The sequence below is a fragment of the Elephas maximus genome, chromosome 20 (assembly GCF_024166365.1).
Source record: "Elephas maximus indicus isolate mEleMax1 chromosome 20, mEleMax1 primary haplotype, whole genome shotgun sequence".
Lineage (NCBI taxonomy): Eukaryota > Metazoa > Chordata > Mammalia > Proboscidea > Elephantidae > Elephas > Elephas maximus.
This window is the reverse complement of record NC_064838.1, coordinates 5432789-5459194: the sequence shown is the minus strand read 5'-3', so window position 1 is coordinate 5459194 and position 26406 is coordinate 5432789. Positions and strand designations below refer to the sequence as shown.

Below are 26406 nucleotides of genomic sequence, written 5' to 3'. Positions count from 1 at the left end.
CAGTGAGGGACTCCCCATTGAGTTTTAACCCAAATTACATTTTTTCCAGGTCTAAAATCAGAGTCACTGTAAAAAGAAAAACTCACTGTAACAATTTTAAGGTGCTCTGGATGAGGGATGGATGGCAGAAAAGAAAAAGCTCATAAATAACATTTTACAAATGAATAGCAAACCCTGGCCACTCAGAACCCACACAGCAGGAATTTTCCTTCTATCGTCTTAGGAAATGGAAGCAGTAGAGCAAACTAATATTAGGATATGGCGGTGATTGTCTGGGAATATTTGTTATACTATAATTTTATTTACCTCCAGTTTTATCCAGTAATCTTTGATGTTCAGACTAATGGCCTTCGGTCGCCAAGGGAAGAGATAATTATGATCAGCCAGCGCTATTTACTCTGGGAGAAATGTGGACAAAAGCATGGTTGAAAGGCAGACTTTAATAACCAAAAAACTAGCCATGGTCAGCCTTCAGGTAACCAGAAATCCAGTCAACCAGCACACCATTGAAACCCTGCTTCTATTCTTTCTTTTATTCACACAATTCTCATTTGAGTACTTTTTTAAAAATTTTCCCCCTCATTCCTTGAATATTAAATTTCTCTTATATAAAAATTTGATAACTTTAAGAAAATTCTGGAAAAAGCACAAAAAAAGCTATTAATCACTTACAGCTATTTCTTTACAAGGCATGGGACAGCGCCATTTTGTGTGGCTCCTGCCCCTTGGGTCCTTGTCAGCTAAAACTATCCATTAGGTCATTAAAGATAATCAAGGAGAGTCAAACCTACTGCCATTCCTGGGGAGATGGAGAGCCGCACACAGCAACAAGAGCCTTCACCTGGTAGTGCTTATTGCCTGCCAGATGGAGCCCTGGTGGTTCAGTGGTTAAGCACTCGGCTGCTCACCTACAGGTCACGGAACCTACCAGTTGCTCTGATGGAGAAAGATGTGCCAGCCTGTCTCCATAAAGATTACAGCCTTGGGTATGGGCCCCGGATACTCTTTCAGCTCAGTATTGAAGTCACTCCTGCGGCTCACCCTTCAGCCAGATTAGACAGGCCCATAAAACAAACCAAGCCTAAATGGGCACACCAGCTCAGGGCCAAGGATGAGAAGGCAGGAGGGGGCAGGAAAGCTGGTAACAGGGAACCTAAGGTCGAGACGGGGGAGAGTGTTGACATGTATGGGGTTGGCAACCGATGTCACAAAACAATATGCGTATTAATAGCTTAATGAGAAATTAATTTGCTCTGTAAACTTTCATCTACAGTACAATTTAAAAAAAAGTTTACAGCCTTGGAAACCCTATAGGGCAGTTTTACTCTGTCCTGTAAGGTCATTGGAGCCTTGGTGGCATAGTGATTAAGAGCTCGGCTGTTAACCAAAAGGTTGGCAATTCAAATCCACCAGCTGCTCCTTGGACACCCTATGGGGCCCATTCTACTCTGTCCTAGAGTTTCACTATGAGTCAGAATCGACGCAACAACAATGGGATTTGGTTCTATTTCAGGGGGATTGCCTGCCAGGTATTGTGCTAAGCACTCCCCTATGTGTCATCCTATTAAATTCTAACATGCAGATAGCACTATTTTTATAACCCCCATTCTATGGATGTGGAAACTGAGGCTTAGAAAGAAAAGCCTTGCTTCAGGTCATACAGGACTCCAAAGCCGAGATTCCAAAGCAGGTCTGTCTCAAGAGCACTTCATCATTTCACCAAAATGCCTCTGTCTAGGAGGGTATTAAGGTAGGCCTTTGAGGGATGGGGTAGTTGGCCTGAAGACTATCTCTGCAGTATAATAATGTCGGCTGCTGTTGAATCAGCTCTGACTCGTGGAGACCCCATGAGTATCAGAGGAGAACTGATCTCCACACGGTTTTCAAGACTGATTTTTTTGAAAGCAGATCACCAGGCCTTTCTTCCCAGGCACCTCTGGGTGGACTCAAACTTCCATTAGGTCATTAAAGGTAGTGACCTGGATGAGCTCAAACTTCCAACCTTTCAGTTAGCAGCTGAGCATGTTAACCGTACCACCGAAGGACTCCTCGAAGTATACAGCGGTGACAGCATATTAGCAAAACTAATCTTATGCTAGGTTTCGTACAAACTCTCACAAACACCTGAGTCATTTCCATTGAAAAAGCTTAGATTATAGAAAACAATCTTAAATGCAAAGCTTACGTGAGTTCTAATAAACAGGTTAAGAAGTAACCCAAGCTGACTTCCTCTCTCAGCCAGTGAGCACAGCTGCCGCAGTCAGTGCTCTCTGCCGTTATCAGGGACCCCTCTGTCCCGTCAGAAGGGATCTCACCTACTCTAGTGGACACGTACACTTTCTCTTTCTGGGGAGAAAATGATTTCCCAAAAAGTGTCAAAAGATGCCAGAGTCTGTTCCAACTAAGATCACGGCTCTGCTGCCTCCAGGAAGGCCTTTGGCTCCTCACTGGTGAAGCTGGGGAAGAGTAAGCATTTATCAGCTAATCCCATTCAGGTGTGAGGGAACACCGCTCTTGTTGGCGCATTAGGAAACCAGCATTTCAAGAGCAGTGACATAAACTTCTCTTGATTTCCTGTGTGGAAGGAGGCCCACCTGTAGCACCATAAAGGGAGAAGAGCCCTCGAGTCCCTGATGGCTGCTCACCAGTTTGGTGGAACGCTGGCTTCCTCACGAGTGCTGCACACTTTAATATGTCCTGGCACAGCCACACCTGCGCAGGCCTGCGTGCCTTGGGTTTCCTCACTCTTCCGCAGACCACTCAATTTCCCTGTCAGCTCTTGCATTAGCATCGCTGAAGGTGTTCACAGTTCCCCGGCCACAGCCACAGAGACTGGCTAAAAGAGGCATTTCTGGTCAAAAAGTCCCAACAGAGCCAAATCCCAACACATTCCCAGGCTTATCTCAAATGGTGTCAAAAACTAAGGCAGGGCTGAGAGAAGGAACAGGGAGAAGGCAAACAGTGAAAGATGAAAGAGCCGTACAGGCCACTGGATCAACCATTTCAGCTTAATAACCAAAGCAGCCCTGGCATGGTGCGTACCACTTATTTCAAGGACCTCACGGACACCAGCACTCATTGCAGCATTATCCACAGCAGCCAAAAGGTGGAAACCACCGAAGTGTCCACCGATGCGTGAATGGATAAACAAAGGGTGGCCTATCCACGCCACGGAATATTATTCAGCCATAAAGATGAATGAAGTTCTGACACATGCAATGACATGAATGGACATTGGAAACAGTATGCTGAGTGAAATAAACCAGACACAAAAGGACAGGTATTGTATGCTTACCCTTAGACAAAATACCTAGGAGGGGCAGATGGATGGAGACAGAAGTTTATCTATCTGTGGTTCCCAGGGGCGGGGGAGAAGGGAATGGAAGTTATTGCTGAAGGTGGGCTGGTTTCTGTTTGGGGTGACAGGAAACTTTTGCAAATGGAGAGTGCTGGATGTAATTAATGTCACTGAATTGTACAGTTAAAAAATGACTAAAATAGCAAGCTTGTTGTTATAGATATATAATTTTTTAAACCACAATAGAATTTTTTCTTCATTTAAAAAAAAAAAAAAAACTGTATGGAACCACCACCAACAACAATCTGGGCCCACCTATCCTTGAAAAAAAAAAAACCCAAAACACCAAAATTGGGTAGTTTTTGCCTTTTAACCAGAATAAATAACCATTATTGCAACTCCGTTTTTAAAATGCCATCTTTATGCATTTAAGTACAGATTAGAAGGTGAGAAAAAATACGTGAGAAGCAGGCATTTATGGCTTACATTTTAAAATCAAGCGCAGAGGACTCAGGAAACCCTACAAATTCTTATCACCACTGTAAACTTCACTGCTCGAGTGATGTACAAGACTCTCAGAACACAAAGCCAAACCTTGGTAAAAATATGTAAAATACGTCTTCCTCTGAGAGTAAACACTGAGGGAATGAGCCTGGGACCCGAGGAAAAGGCCCCTGAGCACTGGGCGGTGGAAAGGCCGTCCTGGTTATGCTTGGGGAACCCTGGTACAGCTGTCAGAGAAAGACAGCTGAGTTTGGCTCAGGGAGGAGATTCTAACCCCAAATATGAAGGAAATTGAAAGAAACAGAGAATGAATGGTATAGTACACTGGGTTATTGTCCAATTGTCACCGTTTTTCACTACCCTGGCAGTGCCCTTTGCCATGCACCTTGCAGTTCTTTCCACCACCCTGGACTTTGCACTCAGCCACGCGAGTCCAAATGCCAGTGGAATAGAGGTGGAAAGGACAACTTGCCAATTCTGAGCCTAGGCCTTATAAAACCCAAACCGGTTTCCGTTAACTTTGCCTTATGGTGACCCTACGTGCACCAGAGAAGAACGGTGCTTCGTGGAGCTTTCAGTGGCCGATTTTTTGGAAGCAGATCACCAGGTCTTTCTTCCAAGGTGCCTCTGGAGGGACCAGCACTTCTAACCTCTCGCATCATGTATTTCCACTTGCCCTCTTCCACCTTTGCCGCCACCATGAGACGTCATGCCCCAGATAGCCCCCTGGTCACAGGAGGATAAGGCACAGATGGAGCCCACCTGGACGCAGGTGGCAGCTCAGGGCTGCCTAGTAAGCCCAGCCTAGATCCCCTGTCAACTGGTAAATGTGTGAGAAACATGGCATTGAGATATTGTGGTTGTTTGTTAGGCAGCAACAGCTGACTGACACAGTGATAAAAAAATGAAAAAAAGTGTGCGGATGGGGGATGAGAGATGGGAAAGTAAGGTCATAAAAGGGAATTGGTTTATGCAATTATATCATAACTGCCCCATAATCCCACAGGCATTTCACTGGTCACATTTGAAAGTCTCCCTTTTGTAATGTCTGCCCAAATCAGTGAAAAACGTAGAACCTGGAGGTTGGGGGTTCAGGCTAGATGCTGTTTTCTCAGCTCCAGGAGCCTATATAAAACACAGGGAAAATGTACATGCAGGAAGATGCCAAAATAATTTCATTTTCTTTAAATAAATGATGGGTGTAACTCAATGTCCAAAAGAATGTCCTTTAATCACACCTGGCAGCTGGCCGTTGTGCTTGGACCTGGGTACTTCTTTAGAAACGTGGCCCCTCTTATGGAAGTCATGAATGCTGCTCAACAGGTACTCCCGACCCTCCGTTCTGCTGACACACGCTGAGATGGCACTGTCAGGCGCCACCGTGCTTGGGTGGGGCCAACACCTGGTCCTGCTGGTACATAGCGAGCAGAAGTGCTGTGTATCATTCCCAGGTTACAGCACTTGATTTCCCGTCAGTTTCCCCCAGAGCTCTCTTCCCCCTGCCTGCTGACCATCAGGGCTGCCACGGAGCGAGGAGGCTTGAAGCCGAGTGGCAGCCAGCCACGTTGAACAATGACATGGCGGCGGCCTCCGACCTCTAACTTCACAAGGTGGAAGGAGAACTATCATCAGCATCAGCAGCCCAAGGCTGATTCCTACGAGGCAGAGGTCAGACATGCCTCTACCCAGCAGCCTTTTTGTCAGCTCTGGCACCAACTGTCCACCCTCTACTTCTCCGCTGGGTTCAATAATTCGTTGCAATGGCCACACAGAACTCATGGACTATATTCACAGTTATGGGGTTCATTGGGGAAGCAGCAGGTTACAGTTCAGGTTGGGGAACGCTCAGGATACCGTTCTTCCATCACCCGTGCTGCAGGCAGGTCTCTCTCTGGCCTGTAGCCCCTCTCTCTGGCCTCTGCCCTGCTCGGACAAGTGTTACAAAGCTCTTTTAGCCCTGCCGATAAGTGCCCCGAGGCACCCCACTCCACCAGGAGCCTCTGCCCAAAGGCGCTCAACTCTAGCTCTGTGGGCTGGCAAATCTAGCCCCATCAAGTGCCTAGGTGCATTCTACTCTACCAGCAAGCCTCCTGCCCGAGGTGCTCAGCTTTCTTGCTCCTTGGGCCAGGAAGCCCAATGCGCCATCTCCTGCTGGGCTCGTGCCTCTGCTGCTACTGTTTCTCTGCTGCCCCTTCCCATCGTCTTGGGTATTACAGCTCTCTCTCTCAGTCTCCTGATTCCAGGAGCACAGGGATCCTGGGTTTAGAGGACACACTCCACTTCTGGCCCTTTTTTCTTAGTAGCAGTGAGATCCTCTCTTCCTGCCTCTGGGATGGCAAAACTGACCACTCCCCTCATCAGGGTTCCATACACCTTATTTGCATGGTCCCACCCCTACATGGGTGCCATGCACCTTATTTATGTTATTAGCAAGTTATCTGATCCCCTCGATAGGCCACAGCACCTCATTTGCATAGTCCCACCCAGTCATCTGGCAAGAGTTACAAAGACTAGAAGGGCCGCACCGCACCTCAATAGGCGTAGGGCCTAAACATTTGTTGTTATACCCCACTAAGATTGGGGGAGTTATTTGTTTCTACTGCATAGTCCAGCCTATCCTAACCGAGACACGTGTGAATTTTATCTGTTACACACACACTCACAAAGTGAGAACCACCATTCTGAAAGAATAAAAATTTAACAAAAACAACAAAACATAACTCACAGTTCACCATGCCATGGAGCTGGCAGAGGGACCAGCTGAGGCTTGGTTTTAGACCCGCCCAGTGGAAGGGACCCACCACAGCGGAGGTTGACCCATGCAAGGCATGGGTCCACAGCTGGCTTGGGCAAGTGGTAAGTGTAAGGGGCCCAAGAAGTAGCATGTCGTTGGTGAGTCCAGGCAGGGGACAGTCAGAAGTGCAGTCATGCAGACCATCTCCTCCCAGAACTACGGTTCCTGGGGTGCAGACTGACGAGGCGGAGAAGCAGAGGCCCAGGCCTCACGGGCACACAGTGAAGGACCTTGGGCTTGGTTTAATGCTCTGGTATCATCGTCTTGAAATTGTTACTAATTTTTTGAGCAAACCACGTCCTTTGCCGTGGAGTCGATGCTGACTCATGGTGACCTCATGTGTTACAGAGGAGAACAGTGTTCCATATGATTATCTTGGCTGTAATCTTTATGGAAGCAGATCACTGGGCCTTCTTTCATGGCCCACTGGGTGGATTCAAACCACCAACCTTTGAGTACAAACTGATTGTGCCACCCAGGGCCCTTCATTTTTTAACAAGGGCCTGTGTTTTCATTTTGCCCAAATTCTGTAGCCAGTCCTTTCATGGGGGTACTAAGTCCCCAACAACTGACATGGTTCACTGCAGGGATCAAAGCAGGAGCCCAGTGCTCTGGACTGGATGGCCGTGGGACCCAGGGCTCAGGAGAATAAGGCCCAGAGCCCAACGGGGCAGGGGGGGTGGTGAACCCTGGCTCTCACATGCAGGGTGGCAGTCAGACCAAAGTGATAGCTGGGGCCCCAAAGCCCAGGGCAGCCCAACAGGCCACGACACTCTGACAGTGACAGCTCCCAATCGGAAGGCTGAGCTGAGCCGGGAGAGAGAGTCTCCCTAAGCACATTCAGCGTGCCAGGCACCCTGTGAGGGCTGTCCGCACCTTACCTCGTTTAATAACCCACGGCCCCCTGTGAAGCCAGCAGCATGGCCCAGACTACGTGTGAGGACACTGGGACACAGAAGTGTCAGGGTACAAGCTGAGGGCAGGAAGAGGCAGGAAACTAGGCAGCAATGACTGAGCTCCCAGTGCAGACCAGGAGGAGACAGCTGAGGGAGCAGTAACTTTGCATGGGAAATGGGGAGGGGGAGAAAGAAGGAGGGCCCTGAGGAGAGGGACAATTGGAAATAGAAGGAGCCTATCTTATCACCACAGCCATACTGTGAAGGGCACTCCTTTGTACTTCTACATCAAAAGGCCTGACCATGAAGGGGAGGGGCCTTGGAGCCGAGACTCTGAGCCCTTCTGGTCTCCTTCAGGGAAGGCACCATGCAGAATAAGGCTGCGCAAGTCGATGTGGGAGAGTACCTCTGATTCTGGAAGGACCCCATAACCACCCTCCTTTAGGGAAACGATCGGGACCTGAGCAGATCTTCACCATCAGCTAATTCCGAATAAACTTGTTAAAGCATTTTTAGTGTAATGAAAACATTAGATCAATTCCGAGCAGTGATGGCTGTCATTAAATCAATAGCCTATGTGGTCCATTGTGCTGATGGCTGACACAGCACTGGAAGGCCTGCTAACAATGAGCCCACAAAAATGCCCTCTACCAGTGACTGGGGTTGAGAGGAGAGAAGGGGGGAGGGCAGAGACAGGACAAAAAGATAAAAATCTGTGCTGTCTACTAATCTGAAATGCATTGAAAAGAGAGAAAAGGTGCGACTGTCTAAATGTTACCGGCATCCTCGAGACCAGCAGGGCACCAGAGACGCTTCCTGAAGAGAAGCACCAGCGCGGTTACCCTTCTCCTTGGACAAGAGCAGCCTTTCAGCATGTTTGCATGGTCACACCTACTAAAATTCTGACTACTTCTTCCATCTTTACATCTTCTTCAAAGGAGTCGAACAGACAAGGACAGTGAGAGAAGGGGTAAAAATAGCGCAATAAAAATAGCCCAAGATGGCCCTGGAAGTGAGTGCTGATGTAAACCAGGCACAAAGGTCTGCGGTCCCTGTAGCCAATGACCTGGCCTCCCTCAGGCAGCAGCTGGCACAGCCGCTGCGAAGCAGAGGCTTCAGGAATGATCAGGCTGGGTCCCAGGCAGCACCTTTGCCAGCCTAAGAGGGGATCTGTTACTAAGAGAAAGACAGGTGGGTCTGGGACAACAAGAACCAATGCCACTCTGTATGCTGCTGTGGCCAGGGGGTCATAGCCATAAATACCCATTTCTCTCTCTCTCACACACGCACACACACACACTATGGGCTGTGTCTGGGGTAGAAGCGTGCTCACTATGAGAGACATCTCAGGAAGAGGATTCTGAGGGCAGATGAGCAGCATTCGGGCTCACTGGCTGGCACCATGGGTACCACTCCACGGCCCAAACGGTGTCCATCCAATGCCAGTTGAGAGAGGCATGCTGAGTCCCTGAAGATATGTTAGTAGTCACACAGATGCTGCCCTGCTCTGATGGGGCATGCGGGCGGGTTGGTGGGGGCACACTGGCCAGTTACTCTGCCATCAGTTTATTCAAAGAGAGAATGAGGACAGCTGCCAGTGAGGGGTGGGGCCAGGCATGGCAGGAGGGTGTCTGTGGGTGAGCCTGGAAACTCCAGTAGCTCTGGGCCACAGCAGAAATGGCTAGATGATGGTGTGAAAGTTAGGATCCAAGCCAAAGGGAAAACAGTCCAGCTGGAGAAGCAGAACAAAAGATATAAGAAAGGTATAAATATTGGAAAGAAGTAAGTGGGCAAACTTGTAATCATTTGCAGATGATACCTCGGTGATAACTGGAAAATTATCAGAAATATTTACAGAGTTCAGGAAAGTGCCTGATTACAAAATGTATTCAAAACAATAATTTTCCTATATGCAAATAATAACCAATTAGAACACAGATGGGAAAAAAGGTCTCATAAACACTACCAATAACAAAAAGACAAACTAGCTAGAAAGAAACTTAAGAAACATGCAAAAAACTTTAAACTCTACTGGGAGGTATTAAACAGATTTGAATAGAGCATCTTGTTCTAGGAAGACTTAGTATTGTGAAGATGTAAGTTCTCTGTAAATTGATCTACATATTCAATGAGATCTCAATCAAAAGAGTAACAGAATTTTCTTTTGAATTTTATAAAATAATTCAAACGTGAATACGAGATATAAGAATAATGAGGGATAGTAAGATATAAAGCTAGAAGTAAAATAGTATGGTAAACTAGCTGCTGTTGAAGCGCCTCCCACTCGTGGCAACCCCACGTGTGTCAGAGCAGAACTGTGCTCCACAGGGTTTTCCATGGCTGAGTTTTCAGAAGTAGGCTCCCCTCGGTGGGCAAGAGTCTCCAGCCTTCTGGTTAGCAGCTAAGCACGTTAGCCATTTGCACCAACAATACTGGTGGAGAAATAAATCCTTAAAAAACAGAAAAGAGCCCAGAAATAACCCTAATACATACATAAATTGATGAAAAGTTTAAAATAATAACGGTAATAATGATAATAAGCAAGCATTTATTGAACATTTTTGCCTCGATTTCTACCATAATGCTTTACATCAAAATTAATTCCAGGTGGATCCAATATAAATTTCTTATAATCTTCAAATGGGGTCTTTCTAAGCATGGCAAGAAACCAAACAATCATAAAGAAAAACATTAATAAATTTGAAATTTGATTGCATTAAAAATTTGCAGATTATATCCCACTTTGAAGTGTGGCGTCTGGGGTCTTAAATGCTAACAAGTGGCCATCAAAGATGCATCAATTGGTCTCAACCCACCTGGATTAAAGGAGAATGAAGAACACCAAGGTCACATGATAACTATGAGCCCAAGAGCCAGAAAGGGCCACATGAACTAGAGATTTACATCATCCTGAGATCAGAAGAACTAGATGGTGCCCGGCCACAACCGATGACTGCCCTGACAGGGAGCACAACAGAGAGCCCCTGAGGGAGCAGGAGAACAGTGGGATAAAAAACAGACCCCAAATTCTCATAAAAAGACCAGACTTAATGGTCTGACTGAGACTAGAAGAATCCCAGAGGTCATGGTCCCCAGACCTTCTGTTGGCCCAGGACAGGAACCATTCCCAAAGCCAACTCATCAGACATGGAAGGAACTGGACAATGGGTTGGAGAGAGATGCTGATGAAGAGTGAGCTACTTGTATCAGGTGGACACTTGAGACTGTGTTGGCATCTCCTGTCTGGAGGGGGGATGGGAGGGTAGAGCGGGTTAGAAACTGGCAAAACGGTCACGAAAGGAGAGACTGGAAGGAGGGAGCAGGCTGACTCATTAGGGGGAGAGTAAATGGGAGTACAGAGTAAGGTGTATATAAGTTTATGTGTGAGAGGCTAACTTGATTTGTAAACTTTCACTTAAAGCACAATAAAAATTATTAAAAAAAAATTTGCAGATTATACACCAATGTCCACTGCAGCACTATTCATAATAACCAAAAGACGAAAACAGCCTGAAGTCTATCAAGGGACAAATGATAAACAAAATGTGGTCTATCCTTACAATGGGCTGATCGCTCAGCCATAATAATACTTGCTATGTCATGTCATGGATGGGAGCCCTGGTGGCGTAGTGGTGAAGTGCTACTGCTGTTAACCAAAAAAGGTCGGCAGTTCAAATCCACCAGGTGCTCCTTGGAAACCCTATAGGGGAGTTCTACTCTGTCCAGTTCAAATCCACCAGGTGCTCCTTGGAAACCCTATAGGGGAGTTCTACTCTGTCCTATAGGGTCGCTATGAGTCGGAATCGACTCAATGGCAACGGGCTGGTTGGTTGGTATGTAACGGACAAACCTTGAAAACATCATGCTGAGGGAAATAAGTCAGCGAGCGACAAAAGGACAAATATTACATATCCCACTTATATGAGACAGGCGAATGTGTAGCGACCAAAGTCCGTCAGTGCTTGCTGGAGGTGGGAGGGAGAGAAAGGGGGGTCTCAACCCAGGGAGCACTGCGTCTCTGTCAATGGTGGTAGAGTGACTGTTAACAGACAGGGGTGATGGTGACACAACGCGATGCATGTAGCCAGTGTCACTGAATTATACATGCAAAACACGCTGAATCAGGAAATGTTTTGTTACAGGTATTTTACTACAATAAAACAATTTTTTAAAAACAAGAATAAATCGAAAAGAAAAAGCGCCATGGACAAACTCAAAAGATAAATGAAACTCAAAGAAAATCTGCAGTTATATGGGAAGCACCATTTTAATTTTATACAGGAAGCTTTTATAAATAATTAAAGAAAACAGCCTAATAGAAAAACCAACAAAGGCAGACCATTCTTAGAATAAGAAATAACCAGTAGTCGTTAATCAGGGGAAAAATATTCACTCTTACATTTTATGAAATGCCAATAAAAATGAGTTACTATTTTTGCTTCTCAGGTTGGCAAATATTAAAAAGTTGATAATGCCCAGAGTAGATTAAGAAGTGTGCCAACAATCATCTATGGAGCCGCAGACAAGCAAACGGGTACAAAGCTTGGTAGGTGCACAAATACTGCCCCGAGAATACCTCCAAGGCCTCCTTAAGTAAAAGAACAAGTTAAAGAGCTCTGTGCTCGTTGCACAATTTGCATTCAAAACAACAAATCAAAACCAGACTGTAGCACAAACACGTGCTTGTGCTATCACAGCCGCAGCCCCAAAGGAGACTATCAAACGTTTGCCTCCTGTGGGGGAGTCAGGTGTGGGGAGAGGATGGAGAGGAGTGGTACCGTGTTTCCACAGCAAGCATGCGCGATTTTGTAAAGAAAAAGAAAAAAAAAAAAAACATGTATCTGGAATCCAAGAGAGAAGCAGGGTAGTCAGAAAGAAGTCTCAGCCAGAAGCAGGGTCTGAAAGTGAGACTGTGGGGCCGGGAGGCCAGTGTTGGCAGGAGCCCTCTGTGGGGACCAGGTTCGGCCAAGGTGCACCTGCCCACACCTGCCCCTGGAGGCACACGGGGCCACAAAGAGCAGGACCCTCAGGGGCCTGTGCCAGCAGGGAGAAAAGCCCCTGCCTGGGGCCGGCTTCCTCCCAAAGGAAGCTCAAGCCCCTGTGGACTCTCATCAAAGACTCACAGCGCTGGTGCTTAATTCCTTCTGGCTTTGATGTCAAGATTTCCATTTACGCTCTATAGTCTGCACTACTAATGCTATTCTATTAATATTCCACAATGGTACTGCTCACTGCATGCCAGGCACAGGGCTAGGCACTGAGAGTCCGCTGTGAGAGGAGACCTGTCAATGGTGGGCAAATCAGTCATCGCACATCTCAGCTCACTGCTGACAGACTGGTTGGTGGGCACTGGCTGGGGGAATCCTGAACTGAGCAGTTTGTTCCTTCTGACCGTCCCTGTTGGACTCACCTGAAGACAGCTTCAGCCCAACTCACTTCAGGGCCTCGCGGCCGTTCAGTGAGGGCCCTTGCTCCAGGAGGCAGAGGTCCCCACAGCCTCAGGTACTCTCTCCAAGGCCCACTCCCATCTCCTTGCCCCCACAAAGCGTCCTCTGGCCATTGTGCTCATTCATGCATTCAACACCCATTTCTCTGGAGCCTACCATGTACTACACTCCAATGTAAAGGCACTGAGAACATGGTGGTGACCAAGGCAAAGTTCCTGCTTATACTTACACGGAGCTCTGATGCTAGTAAACTAGTAAATAAAGAAGATCATAGCACACCGCAGTAATTGCTTTGAAGCGATTAAAAAGGTTTGGAGATAGTGATTAGGGAAACCTTTGGAAAAGATAATCATGGAAGGTATATTCATATTACTTTAGGTACTGCTAGGCAGTGGTAACAAAAAGACTCAAGATGAAAAGGCTTACATAAGACGGAAACAGCTTTCAGGGGGTCAGAGTTCAGACTTGAGTGCTCCAGGGCAGGTGGGGCAGCTCCGCCACTCAACATGGCTGCTCTGGTTGTGCCGTTTCCAGCCAGAAGAAAGGGGGAAGAGGAATTGGAAGGCAAGCAGCTTCCTTTTTAAGAAGGTGACTGAAAACTGAGGGTATCATTTCCCACATACCACATGAGCAAGCCAATGGCAAAGGAGGCTGGAAAACGTAGCCTTTAGCTGGATGGCATGCACCCTGGAAAATTTGGGTAGAGGTAAGGGTTTACTTACCAAAAGGAAAAAGAGAAGAGTGACAATCAGAGTCTCTCCCACAAAAGGTCTCTCTGAGTAGGTAATATTTGAGCTGAGACCTGAAAGATGAGAATAGGAAGAGAGAGGAGAACATTCTAGCAGAAGGGCAGAACAGAGACCCTGTGGAAAAAAGTGCTAGATCATCCAGGGCACTGAAAGGAGATCCACTCATCTAGAGACCAGTGAGCAAGGGCTCAGGGGTGCTTGCCTTGGGCCTAGGCAGGAGCCTGCCAGAGCAAAAGGTGTGGGAAATGAGGTCAAAATGGTAGCCAGAGCCAGATCACACAGGGTCTTACAGACTATAGTAAGGGGTTGATTTTAATCCTAAGAGCAATAGTAAGCCAATGCAGATTTTTAAGAATGAGAGTAAATGGTTTGATTTAGGTTTTAAAAAAAGTCACTCTCTGACTGTTGTGTGGAGAATGGACTGGAAGGATGCAAGAAAGGAAGTGGGAGACTGATTAAGGACTAAGGCAGTAGTCATGTGCCGTGTGGCGTTTCTCACCATGGTCTTGTAACTCCCACCCAAGTGACGGGGTGGGGTTATGTGATAGGGTAATTGTGGCCCACCAAGGGGATTGGTCAGTTTTGCCTTAAAAGAGAGCCAATCCCAGAGCAGAGAGAGGATCCTACCACCACCAAGGAAGAATGGCCAGGAGCAAAGAATGCATCCTTTGGACCCAGGATCCCTGTGCTGAGATTCTCCTGGAGCCAGGAGACTAAGAGAGAGAGAGAGCTGCAACCCTAAAGACTGTGAGAAGCAATGGCAGGAGACCACACAGTGGGCTTCCTGGCCCATGGAGCGAGAAAGCTGAGTGCCTGGGGTGCCTCTGAGGACTTACTGACAGGAGCTAAAACAGCTTTGTAACACTTGCCTGAGCAGGACAGAGAGGCCTAGGGCCAGAGAGGGATGTGCCTGCAAGCACAGCTGAAAAGAGGCTGCCCCAATGAAAGAACTGTATCCTGAGTAGTTCCTGAGCCTGAATTGTAACTGTTACTTCTGAAATAAACCCCATAATCCTCAGTATTGTCTACGAGTTCTGTGTGGCCATTGCAATGAATTATCGAACCCAGCAGAGAAGTAGGAAGGACATTTGGTGTCAGAATTGGGAAAGATGGTGGAGAAAGGAGGCATGTCTGACCTCTGCTTTATAGGAATCAGCCTTGGGCTGTTGATCTTGATTCTCCTCCCCTTATAAAGTTATAGGAGGTCAGACTCTGTCACATGCCATTTTTTATATCCTGCCAAGAGGTAAAGGTAGCTTCAACTAAGTTGTGGTCGCAGAGTTAAAGAGAAGAGGATGGACCTCAGATATTTCTTGGAGGTAGAACTTCTCATCAGGGCTTGGTGATGGGGTGAATTTGGGGGAGGGGGGAAGCAGTGGAAAGAATCAAAGATGATGCCTAGTTCTTTGCTTCTGCCACTGAGAAGGTAGTGCCATTGAATGAGATGGGGAAGACTTGTGGGGGGAAGCGTACTGTGGAGGCGGGGATAGTGGACAGTCCCATTTTGGACATATAATAGTTGAGATGATATTAGACACCTAGGAGGAAATAGCAAGCGGTCAATTATACATAGGATTCTAAACTCAAGGAACAAGACTGTGCAGGAGATATACATCTTGGCATGTAAGAGGCTTAGATCACCTAAGGTAAATAAATAGATGGGTTAATCAGATGAAAGACTTACTTCAAGTGTTCCAGGGTAGAGTAGAGCAGAGTCTTTCTCCTCTAAATGAGCGGATCTTTACCCATAGACACAGGCTTGTGGAGAACTGATGAAAACTTAAGCAACCTTTAAGGATGACTTCTGTTCCTCCAGACTGTTGTACTGATAGCTCAGGAAGTCGAATTCCTTCTCATGGAAGGAGAGACAGTATTTTCTTACAGGGATCAGCACAGCATGGGTCAACCATGGGTTCTGTTTCTTCAGGCCGCTCCAGAGAAAGGCCATCAGAGTCACTGCCCCACCACCCACAGGGGCCAGTTGTGTATAGTCGGACCTTTATCCAGAGTGGTCAGGCAAGAGGGGCAAGGGCTTAATCACAGCCAGAGTGGCCAGATGTTCCGGGTTGGGCTGCCCAAGCTTATCAACCATGGCCTGATCTTCACCAGCTGGGTAACCTCAGCCAAAACTTAATCACTAAATCTTAAAAAAAAAAAAAAACCCAGGTTTCAAATAGCTGTATTACAGTAAAATTGCATCAGCCAATTTTAGACCTAAGGCCTACAGGCTCCAACTACTCTAGAGGACTGTCTGGTAAACAAAGAAGTAAAGTCTCCAATGTAGCTTTTGCTTATAGGGGCCCAGGCACCATTAGAGGGATTATGCCAGGGATCTTGTACCTAGACAATGGAGAAAAGAAGGGGCTCATCCATGGTGTAGCCCTGAGCCTTCCAACACTTAGAAGTGGACAGAAGCGGAAGAACGAGCAAAAGCAATTAGAAACGGAACAGTCAGTGAGTTACAAGAAACCAGGAGAGCATGGTACCCAAGAAGCCAACAGAGTGTTTGCAGAAGTCAGGAGTGGTCAGCTCTGCCAGCTACAGCTGAGAGGTCAAGTATAACAAGGACAGGAGCATGCTCACTGGATTTGGCAACATGGAAGTCATTGGGGTGGGTGAGGCAGATTTTCCCCTCTTCTGATGTCAAGCATTTTTGTTTCCTCCATTCATCTGACAATTGTCAATGTGTTGTTCGTGTACCTCGTCTTTGTCTGCGACTTCCCTCCTCAACCGTTTAAAGTTTTCTATCTCCATGGCACCTAGAGGTGCTCAAAGGTACAAATGTTTGTTGGTTGACTGAATCATTAGAGACGGAATCATTAGAGACTGAATCATTACAGATGCAACATAGCATCTTGGTGAAGAATGTAGACTGTGGAGCGAGACTGCCTGGATTAGAACCTGGGCGCTGCCACTCACAGCTGTATGCGTGACCTTGGGCAAAAAAACTTTTGCTTCAATTTTTTCATCTGTAAAATGAGGATAATAATTCTATCTACTGTCTTAAGTTGAGTTTCTCAAAAAAAGTAGAAAAAGGATAAGGTAGGAGAACGGACTGGTGAGAAGGGAAAATAGGATTAATGAACGTGGGCAACAAACAAGGAACCGCTGAGTGACTGTAGAGCAGCGGTAGACAGCCTATCACCCGTGGGCCAAATCCAGCCCACCGCATGTTTTGGTAAATCAAGTTTCATTGGAACTTAAAAAAAAAAAAAGTTAACTTAGCACAGCCAATCATTTGCATCTATGGCGCTTTTGTGCTACAACGACAGAGCTCAGTAGCTGCAATAGAGACTGTATGGCCTGCAAAACCTAAGATATTTACTAGCTAACCCTTTACGAAGAAAATTTGCTGACCCCTGTGTATGTTTCAGACTCATCCCATCCAAGGTAGGGGGAGGGGGAGTAAGCTGGGGTATCTAGCTACCAACTTTTGTCCATGGTTGGTTGAGGGCTGTTCTTGGGGGCATTAATTCCTGGTGTGCCCAGCCTTGCCCACACACAGCAAGCAGGCCAAACATTTTCTCTCCTGAGGCCCCAGAATGCTCACAGGTAGAGAGTCACAGGTGCTTGCACTAGGAAGCAGGTGTGTGCTGCGGAATATCAGCGGGGCCCCAGCAGGTTGGCTGCACTAGCTCACAGAGTTAAAGTAGTAAAGCACCTAAACCCACAGCAAGTGCTAGATAAATGTTAGATAGTATGTCAGTTAGCAACCAGACGAGCCTCTTCTCATAGGACCTGCTAAGAACAGCCTAACTCAGCAGAAAGGTCTCAGCTTTAACGTCTCCAACCTCAATAATGCAGAAAGGGAAGCCACGTCCAGAGCCGTCTGCTTTGCAAATAGCTGTCTCTCAGGGAAAAAATCAATCATTACTGGGAAAATGATAAAGAATGCTGATCTCATGCATTTTGTTTCTAATATTACTCCTAGAATGAGGGCAGGTAGGTTGCTAACTTTTCCCCCCAGGTAGGTAAAGTTTTCTGTATTCTACCTGTTTGTGAGGCAGAATTAGAACTGCTTCAGGACACAGAGCAGCGACATTGCTGTCCAACTTGCAATTTTATCTGCTGTCAGAACTCAGAACTGTTTGTGCCAGAGAGACTGGGATTTAACAAAACAGAAGGAGACATCCCCTTCTAGGTTTTCCTAAATGGGTTTGCTTCAAATGGAAGGAAACATTTAGAGAGATTTAAAAAGAGCAATACAGAATGAAAAAAAAAGAGAGAGAGAAATCCGCAAGCAAGAAGGATCTCCCCAGGAGAGGGAGGGCTGACCGGGGAAAGAGTGATGCTGCAGAGGGGTCCTCAGTGATCCACCCTCACGCTCTTTTCTTGCTGTCTCAGGTTCTCTTTTCAGCCCACCCTCTCCACCTCTCCACCATCCAACTTCCCATCCCACTTCTCAGAGCTCCTTGCTTTTACACCCGTTTGGTGTACCCGCAGCTCTAGAGAAATAGCCTTCAAACTTTTTTGATCAAAACTCATCAGTAATAGCAAATTTTGAACACTCTCATGTATGTATATATTTCAATTTTTTACACCTGTTATAAAACACTGTCATACACTATGTCTCTTTTTCAGATAACATAAACATAAGCAGGAGTCCTCCACTTCCTGCCCACACCCCTGGGGTCTTCCAGCGCAGGCCTGCAGCACACAGCTCACTGGGGACTGAGGGACAAGACCAGCGCAGCCCTGCTTTTCATCTGCTTTGCATGTTGGGCTTCTTTTGTAAGGTTTCACTTGGATGAGAGGCTTCTATTGCCAAAAAGGGTTTTTGAGAACCATACCTCTAGACCTTTCCAGATCTTCCTTCTTTTTGTCAAAATTCGCTCTCCCATGTCTCATTCCCACAGCACCGTGCTGTGCCCCAGAGAACCTGGGGGCTAGTCTTTGTCTCTCCTGGGAGGAGCTACGGGGTTTCCCAGTCTGGGTTACATGTTTCATTTCAACTTTGTGGAGTTGATGTTTCAGAATGAAGAACTGGCTGTCGGGCTCCAGGTTGGAAAAAGGAGAATATATTTTTGTCCATGGTTGGTTGAGGGCTGTTCTTGGGGGCATTGACTCCTGGCACGCCCAGCCTTGCCCACACACAGCAAGCAGGCCAAACATCTTCTCTCCTGAGTCAGAGAATGCTCATAGGTAGAGAGTCACAGGCGCTGTCTTTCAGGTCAGGAGGATTTTTGCTTTGTCTCAAATCACCCCATATCAGGGGGTCAGATGATTATGTGTTTGAGTGGGCTGGGGCCACCCCCTAGCCAGGCCCTCTTCAGTTCAGTCAAACGACAACTCCAAGTGAGACAACAGCCCCCTGCAAAGAGGGTCTGATTCCACACACTGTTCCATCACCACCCCTTCCCGCCTCCTCCGTGGCTCAGTCCAGCTCTCACTCCTCATCACCAGCTCAATAGTCCCCTCTCTGCAAGTGTTCGGCTGCTAACCAAAAGGCTGGCAGTTTGAATCTAGCAGCTGCTCCTTGGAAACCATTTGGGGGTAGCTCCACTCTGTCCTATAAGGTCACTATGAGTCAGCATCAACTCGATGCCAACAGGCTTGGGGTTTTTTTTGTTTGTTTACCATCTCCATTGGATGGATACTTGGTTCAGATTGTCTCCATGGGTCCCCAGTCCCACCTTCCCCTCAGTCCCCAGACCCTCTGCTCCACACAGTATTCCTGTAGGCCCACCCGTCCCATCCCTGGTCCTAGACTGGGCAGAGAATTGGCCCTGTAACTGCCCCAACAGGCACAGCTGACTCACACAATCTCTCCTGCCTCCAAATCAAGGACCCAATGGCCACTTGGTGGGAGGCCAAAGAATGCTGAGGCACAAACAGTAAGTGTTCCATCAAGGCTGCTTGTTGCCCACCTGGTCTCTCAATGGTGACCCCAGAGCTCACAGCATCCAGGTGCTGCTGTCCGAGTTTTTAGCCTCTTCTTTGCATGTGCCCAGTTCCCTACCACAATCTAATGGACAGTCTGAAGGACAACCCATTTTTTATTTCATTCTTATCCCATTTCACCCTAATCTCCCTGAATCTTTTAAGGCTCTTAGTAAATAAAAACTAGTTGCTGTCAAGCTGACTCTGACTTGTGGCGACCCCGCACGTGTCAGAGTAGAACTGTGCTCCACAGGGTTTTCAAAGTAGACCACCAGGCCTTTCGTCCAAGGTGCCTCTGTGTAGACTCAAACATCCATCCTTTTCGTTAGCAGCCAAGCTGTTAACTGTATACACCACCCAGGGACTCCTCTTAGTAACCGTTGTTGTTGTGTGCCAATGAGTGGATTCCAACTAACAGCCACCCTATAGGACTGAGTAGGATCTTCCAAGCTGTAATCTTTATTGGAGCAGATCACCGTCTTTTCTCCCAAGGAGCCACTGGGTGGGTTTGAACCATGGACCTTTCAGTTAGCAGCTGAGCACTTAACCACTGTGCCACCACAGCTCCCTAGGACCATTATAATTGGTATGGCTGAAAGAACACCGTTTGCCTTTTGCCTCTAAACAACCAAACCATCTACAAATTCTGTTAGTCCAAAAAGCAGATTTACATCAAGAAAGCCTGAGTGCGTGCATTTAAATCAATGGTAACTAAATGGTGCCCTGTGCCCCACAGCCATATGAGAAGAGTGCCTGTCCTGGACCCCGTGGCCAGCCAGACCCCCACAGAGCTTCCCGCAAGGCCACCCCTCTTGAGGGCTAAGAGTGAGCATTGGTCGGTCTCCAGGGCCCACAGGCCGAGCCGGGAAGCCGGCAGGGCTTCTCGTGGGGGTAAAGAATGGGGGCAGGGCGGGGCGACAGAAGCCTGGCAGGGAGTGGGTCAGGTAGGGGGCATGGCGGGGCGGCCGGTCTCGGCGGGAGAGTGCGGTCCGGTGTGGAGGAGGAGGGGACTGGCGGACCCCCGCCGCCCCGGGCACTCACCTCCGCACAGCACCTCGCGGTCCCGGGCGCCTCCGGCCGGCGCCGGCCCCAGCAGCAGGGGCAGCAGCGCCACTGGGAACAGCGCGGGCCCCATGCCTCGGTCACCAGCGCTCGCGGAGGCCGGGGCCGTGGGCACAGAAATGGCACGCCAAGGCCCGGCCCCTGCCAGCGCGGGCGGCTGCATCACCTAGGAGACCAGCTCCCCGCCCGCCCCGCGGGCCGCACCTGGTCCCCGGCTTCCCCGAGCCTGCCAGGTACGCGCGCAGCCGCTCCCGCCAGGCGGGTCACCGCCCCTCGGTCCCCACCTCCAGTCCGGTCTCCTCCAGGGGTGTCTCCAGCCTCCTCCGGCGAGACGCCCTTGCTCTCCCCGCCTCTAACGTCGGTGGGGAGAATACCCTCCTTGGGGGTTCCGGGAATCCAGGCTTGGCACAGAGCCTGGCGGGCAGCCCTGCTCCCTGCCCTGGCCCTGCCCAGCAGGTCTTCTGCCCAGGTCCCTGTCCAGACTCCACCTTCTCCCCTGGCTAAAGCTTACCTGCCCCTGTGGTTTCTCCATCAGTCTCATTCCTCCCCCACCCCTCCACACCCTACTCTATGAACTGTGTAAAATGAAAGGAACTAATAGGTTATTTACATCTTAAAAAATCAGCAGGGTACCCCTTTTCAAACAATTCTTCTGAAAAAAGCCCAATTATAAAGCAAGGAAGTATCAGGGCTGCTCCGCTTAAACCTTTGTGCGAGTGTGCTGGGGTTGAGAGAGCATTGCACCTCCACCGTGACACCACTTCTTCGCCATGTGGGTTCACTGCTCTGGGTCCAGTTGGGAAACTGTTGTGCTCCTATCCACATTACAGCGCCCACACTTTGGGTCTGAGCTGGGGGATGGGCACTGCAGGCTGAAGGGGTTAGAATTTTGGTGGAGAATGAAGGATAATTACTTTGGTACATTGAGGAAGATATGTCTTTTGTTTTTTTTAATCTGAATAATTTCTTCCAAATTCATCTAGTCTCTATTTTCTGTGGGTTCCTGGGAGGTACTAAACTCATTCAGTCTTGTTTGATTTTGAGCTCCTGGCTCCTAAACAGATGACCAGGAAGAGTTAGAAAGAAAAGAGGGTTAAAGGAGATGGAAGGAAGGAAAGAGGAAGGTAGAGAGTGAGGGAGGGAAGAAGGAAGGAAGGAAGGCTCTGATCAGAGCTATTGGTAGTGGTAGCTGGGCACCATCTAGTTCTTCTAGTCTCAGGGTAGATGAGGCCATGGTTTGTATAGACAGTCCTGTGTGTCTTAGGTTTCCTTCTATCTCTTTTGTTCCAGATGAATAGAATAGAGAACAATAGTGGTATCTTGGATGGCAACTTGCAAGCTTTTAAGACCCTAGACACTACTCACCAGACTAGGATGTAGAATATAAAATTTATTAACTATATTATATCAATTGGCGAAGTTGTCCCATAAAACTATGGTCCTGATCCTTCAAACTCAGAAAACCAATCCCACGAGGTGTCTGTTTATGTCTAAATACCAAAAAAAAAAAAAAAAACCCATTGCCATCAAGTCAATTCAGACTCACAGTGACCCTATAGGACAGAGTTTCCTAGGAGCAACTTGTGGATTTGAACTGCCGACATTTTGGTTAGCAGCTGAGCTCTTAACCACTGTGCCACCAAGGCTCCATGCCTAAGTAAAAAACAGTAGTTAATAAATGTTTTGTGGGGAGACGCTCTGAACCTGCCCCAATATCCTGGTTCTCATCAAAAGTCCCCCACCTGCCATAGCATTCACTGTGGTGGTTCTCAGACAGTGACGTTCTATTCCCACCACTCTTTCTACATTAATTTGCTGTCATTCTGCTAGAAGGAAGAGTTTCCTTTCTCCCCATTTATTTATTAGTGGTGGACTCATGGATTCCTATTTTATTGAATGGATGATTATCCTTTTCTGTCATTACTTATTTTGATGCTCAGATTGTTCTGATTTGGCTACTGGGAGCCCCTTCCAGATGGGTCCGGTGTCCTTTGACTTGTCTTCTTCACTCTTTGAACACTTCATATGTTCTGGTACAAACAACGCTCCAGAACCATCGTATAAGCGTTGCTTAGTCCTGGATTAGTCATTTCTCTAAGGAGCTTTGGTGCTTTTTAGTGGAAAATGGTATTTGGAAACCAAGTTTGGGATGCTCACCGAGTTCATTGCTACTGCGGTGCTACTGCTCCCAGGTGCCCTCAGCAGACAGACTATGAAATATATGTATATGCTGATATCCACAGACACACTCGCCCCACACACATACACACTACTCTACAGCTATTTTTGTATCTATGTATACATATTAACAAACCGAGGAGTTGACGCCAATACTTCCAATTTCAGTCTAGTGCCTCAAGATTCTTTTCAGCCTTCACACTTTGCAATATTAGTAAATCCCTTCCCTGACAGCAAGAAACCTGGCTCCCATTCTCCTCAAAAAATGTTTACGTGGTCACTGTCTTCATCTCCTAGGGCTGCCATAGCAAGGCCCCACACACGGGTGCCTTAGAAGAACAGAAATTCATTGTCCCACAGCCCTGAAGGCTACCTTTCGGATTTCAGGGTGTGGGCAGGGCCATGCTCTCAGGCAGCTAAAGGGGAAGATCCTTTCTCCTCTCCCAGCTCTGGTAGCCCCAGGCATTCCTTGGCGTGCAGCCACAGCAGGACTCCAATCTCTGCCTCCATCATCAGGTGGCCGTCTTTCTCTGTATCTGTCTCTGTCTCTTCTCCTCTTTTATGAGGACACCACTCATATAGGATTAGAGCCCACCCTACTCCAGTATGACCTCATGTTAACTGATAACACCTCCAAAGACCCAGTGTTTCATTCTGTTATACTTAGGGTCACTATGAGCTGGAACCGACTTGCTTGCACCTAAGGACAACATTTCCAAACAAGGTCACACTCAAACGGTACCGGGGTTAGGACTTCATCTCTTTCAGGGGACACAATTCAATCCACAACACTCCCTAACATGCCAGTCACCTTTGTGGCCCTGCTGCTTCCTCACTTGGCCCCTCAGCTCTATCATGTTCCCAAGGATAAAAGAATGTGTCTCAATTTTAATAAATAATAACATACCATTGTTTGCTTTTATTTTTAACAGTATATTGAGTAACATGATACGGTGCAAGTAACTGCTTTTATATGGCTTTTCTAGCCATTGTGTTGTAACTCAAGGGATTGGTCAATTTACTTTGCAAATAGTGGCTTGAAAAATCCATCCAATAGGATTGGGTCCCTTACTGTCCAGCTAGGGGATTGGTATATTTTGCCATCCTGCTAGGCTTATGTAAGGGTCAATCCCACAGAGGTTTGGGGGGACCTCACTACCAAGGAGAAGAGCACGTCCTTTGGACCGGGGGTCCCTGCACTGAGGATCTTCTAGACCCAGAGAGACGGTGGGCTGGTTGGCCCGTGGAGAGAGACAGCAGCCGCAGTAGGGCTGCCGGCCCATGGAGGCAGAGCTGTGTACCTCCATGCAGGAGCTTTGCCTGCTCCTGAAGAGTTGTAACACTTGCCCGTGTAGGGCAGAGGCCTTAGTGTGCCCCAGGCAACACCTCCCCCCACCCCGGGCAGCGTAGTGGGAGCCAGCAGCAGAGGCCTAGAAGGGCCCAGACGGATGGTGGTAGTTGGAGGCAGGGGTGATGTGAACACAGCCCCGGACCTGAACCACGGTGTGCCTGCCCAGCTATAAAAGAATAAAAAAACTACAATAGACGTGAGTAATTTGGGGTAGGGTAAGCATTTCCCCTTTGAGAATCTGTTGTTACTGTTTACTGTTTGCTCACTGTAAATAATAATAATGGCTTTCACTTTGCCAACACTGTGTAAAGGTTTTGAACAAAAAGCCTAGCAAAATTTTTTTTACAGTTGACACTACAGTGTGTTGGTATCCTATGATGACAAAGTCAGTCTGCATACATCTGGTAGGAGTGTAAGTTGGTACAACCCTCAAGAGGGTAAGCTGGTGATAGCCACACATGCAGGAAATTTACAAGTACACACACTGTTTGACCCAGTGATTCCATTTCTAGCCACTTCCCCTACAGGTATAAGTGCACCTGTGCTGAACAACTTGTGCATAAAGTTACTCATGGCAGCATTGTTTGTAACAGTCTAAGAGGGACACAATCTAGCCATCAGTAGAAGCCCAGTTACAGAATGGTGTAATTGACAACTATGTCATGGCAAAAGAAGGGAAGTCTTTTTATGTACCATTTTATTTGGACATTCTGCAAAATACGTTTTTAATTAAAAAAAAAAAAAAAGGTTCTGAACAGTGTTAATAGTGTAGTATGGCACCCTTTGGGTAAAATTAAGTACCTTTAGAAAGATACCAAAATACTAATAACATTGGTCTCCTCTGGTTAGAAAAGCTGAGTGGCTAGGTGTGGTGCAGTGAATTACTTAATATGGCCCTTCTAGCCACCGTCTTTGTAATTCCCACCAAATGATTGGGTGGGGCTATGCAAATGAAGTGCTTGTGGCCCACTAAGGGGATTGGATAGCTTGCTAATAATATAAATAAGGTGCATAGCACCCTTGTGGGGTGAGGCTATGCAAATAAGGTATATGAAGCCCTAACAAGGGGATTGGTCAGTTTTGCTATCCTGCTAGGCTTAAAGGGAGACACGGAGAGACAGAGACAGGAGCTGTGAGAGGGAAGACAGCGAGAGACAGCGGTGTGAGGCAGGAGGAACCAGGAAACCAGCTGCTGTGGGGCCTGCCACAGAGCTAAGAGTCGAAACACTTGCCCAAGAAGGCCCCCAGCAGGGGCCAGAGGCAGCGGGCAAGAAGCAGCTGTCCTGATCGAGGAACTGCATCCTGAGTTATTCGTGTTACTTCCAAGTTGATCCCAGTCCCGAGTTGTACCCCGTTACTTCCCTAACCTTAATTGTAAGTACATCTTGTGAGTTCTGTGAGATGTTGCAGCGAGTTACTGAACCCAGAGGTGAGGGGGGAGTGGTGAGGGGAGGAGGAGTAGTTGACGTTAGAGATGTTGGAGTGGGTCAGCAGCTTGGAAAAGTCGGACACCGGGACATCTCTAACATCTGCCTCATAGGAACCAGCCTTGTGCTGATCCTTATAAAAGAAATCATTCATTTACAAGGGGGGGAAGATCTTTTTTTTTTTTTTTGCTTTAACCAAATATGTTTTCTACTTACAAATAAAGACATAAAATTAAAAGAAACAGCTAAGGGCTCCATTGCCGGATGAAGAGTTGTTGTTCAGACCCACCCAGAGGCACTGGGAAGGCAGGGCTAGCACCCTGCTCCCTAAAGGTCGTTTTTAATATAGGGAAAAGCCAATCATTGTGAGTGACAGTCATGGTCAAAAAATATGAAGAAAACCAAAATGTGGCATAATTTGGAGAAGCTGATGGAGCTTAAGAAAAAGACTTCTTTCACCAGCGACACTGGAGCATTCTCCTCGGAGAGGAGGGTCTAATACTTTTTACTTGCTTCACGCATCTTTAGCAACTTTTTGTTTCTCCCTGTTTGTTCCAGTTCACTGACTAACCTTGAGGGCAGAGACCTTCAGACTTGAAATCAGGAACCTGTAGAGTCTACCCAGTAAAGCCCAGTGGCCTGGGCAGAGCTGCTCAGGTAGAGAAAGGACTTTCGTGTTTTAGAAGTTATATTCCAGCCTGAAGACTCAGCCTTTGGCATGTTTGATTTCACTCCAGAAAGAAAAGGCTCGTTAAGACGCTCTGCAGGAGCTCAGAGAAGCAGCCTGGGCAGGAGCAAGGGCATGCAAAAACGTTTTCCG

At 47.4% G+C, this 26406-nt stretch overlaps 1 protein-coding gene across 1 annotated transcript in view; it reads right to left on the bottom strand.

Annotated features, from left to right (window-relative positions):
- CNPY1 (canopy FGF signaling regulator 1) overlaps nucleotides 1-20757 on the bottom strand; it is a 98585-nt gene extending 77828 nt beyond the window's left edge. Inside the window, exon 1 of the mRNA XM_049863172.1 lies at nucleotides 20610-20757. Coding sequence (XP_049719129.1) covers nucleotides 20610-20703 — 94 coding nt within the window. The 5' untranslated portion in view covers nucleotides 20704-20757. The remainder of the gene's footprint in view (nucleotides 1-20609) is intronic.
- Nucleotides 20758-26406: the final 5649 nt, after the last annotated feature.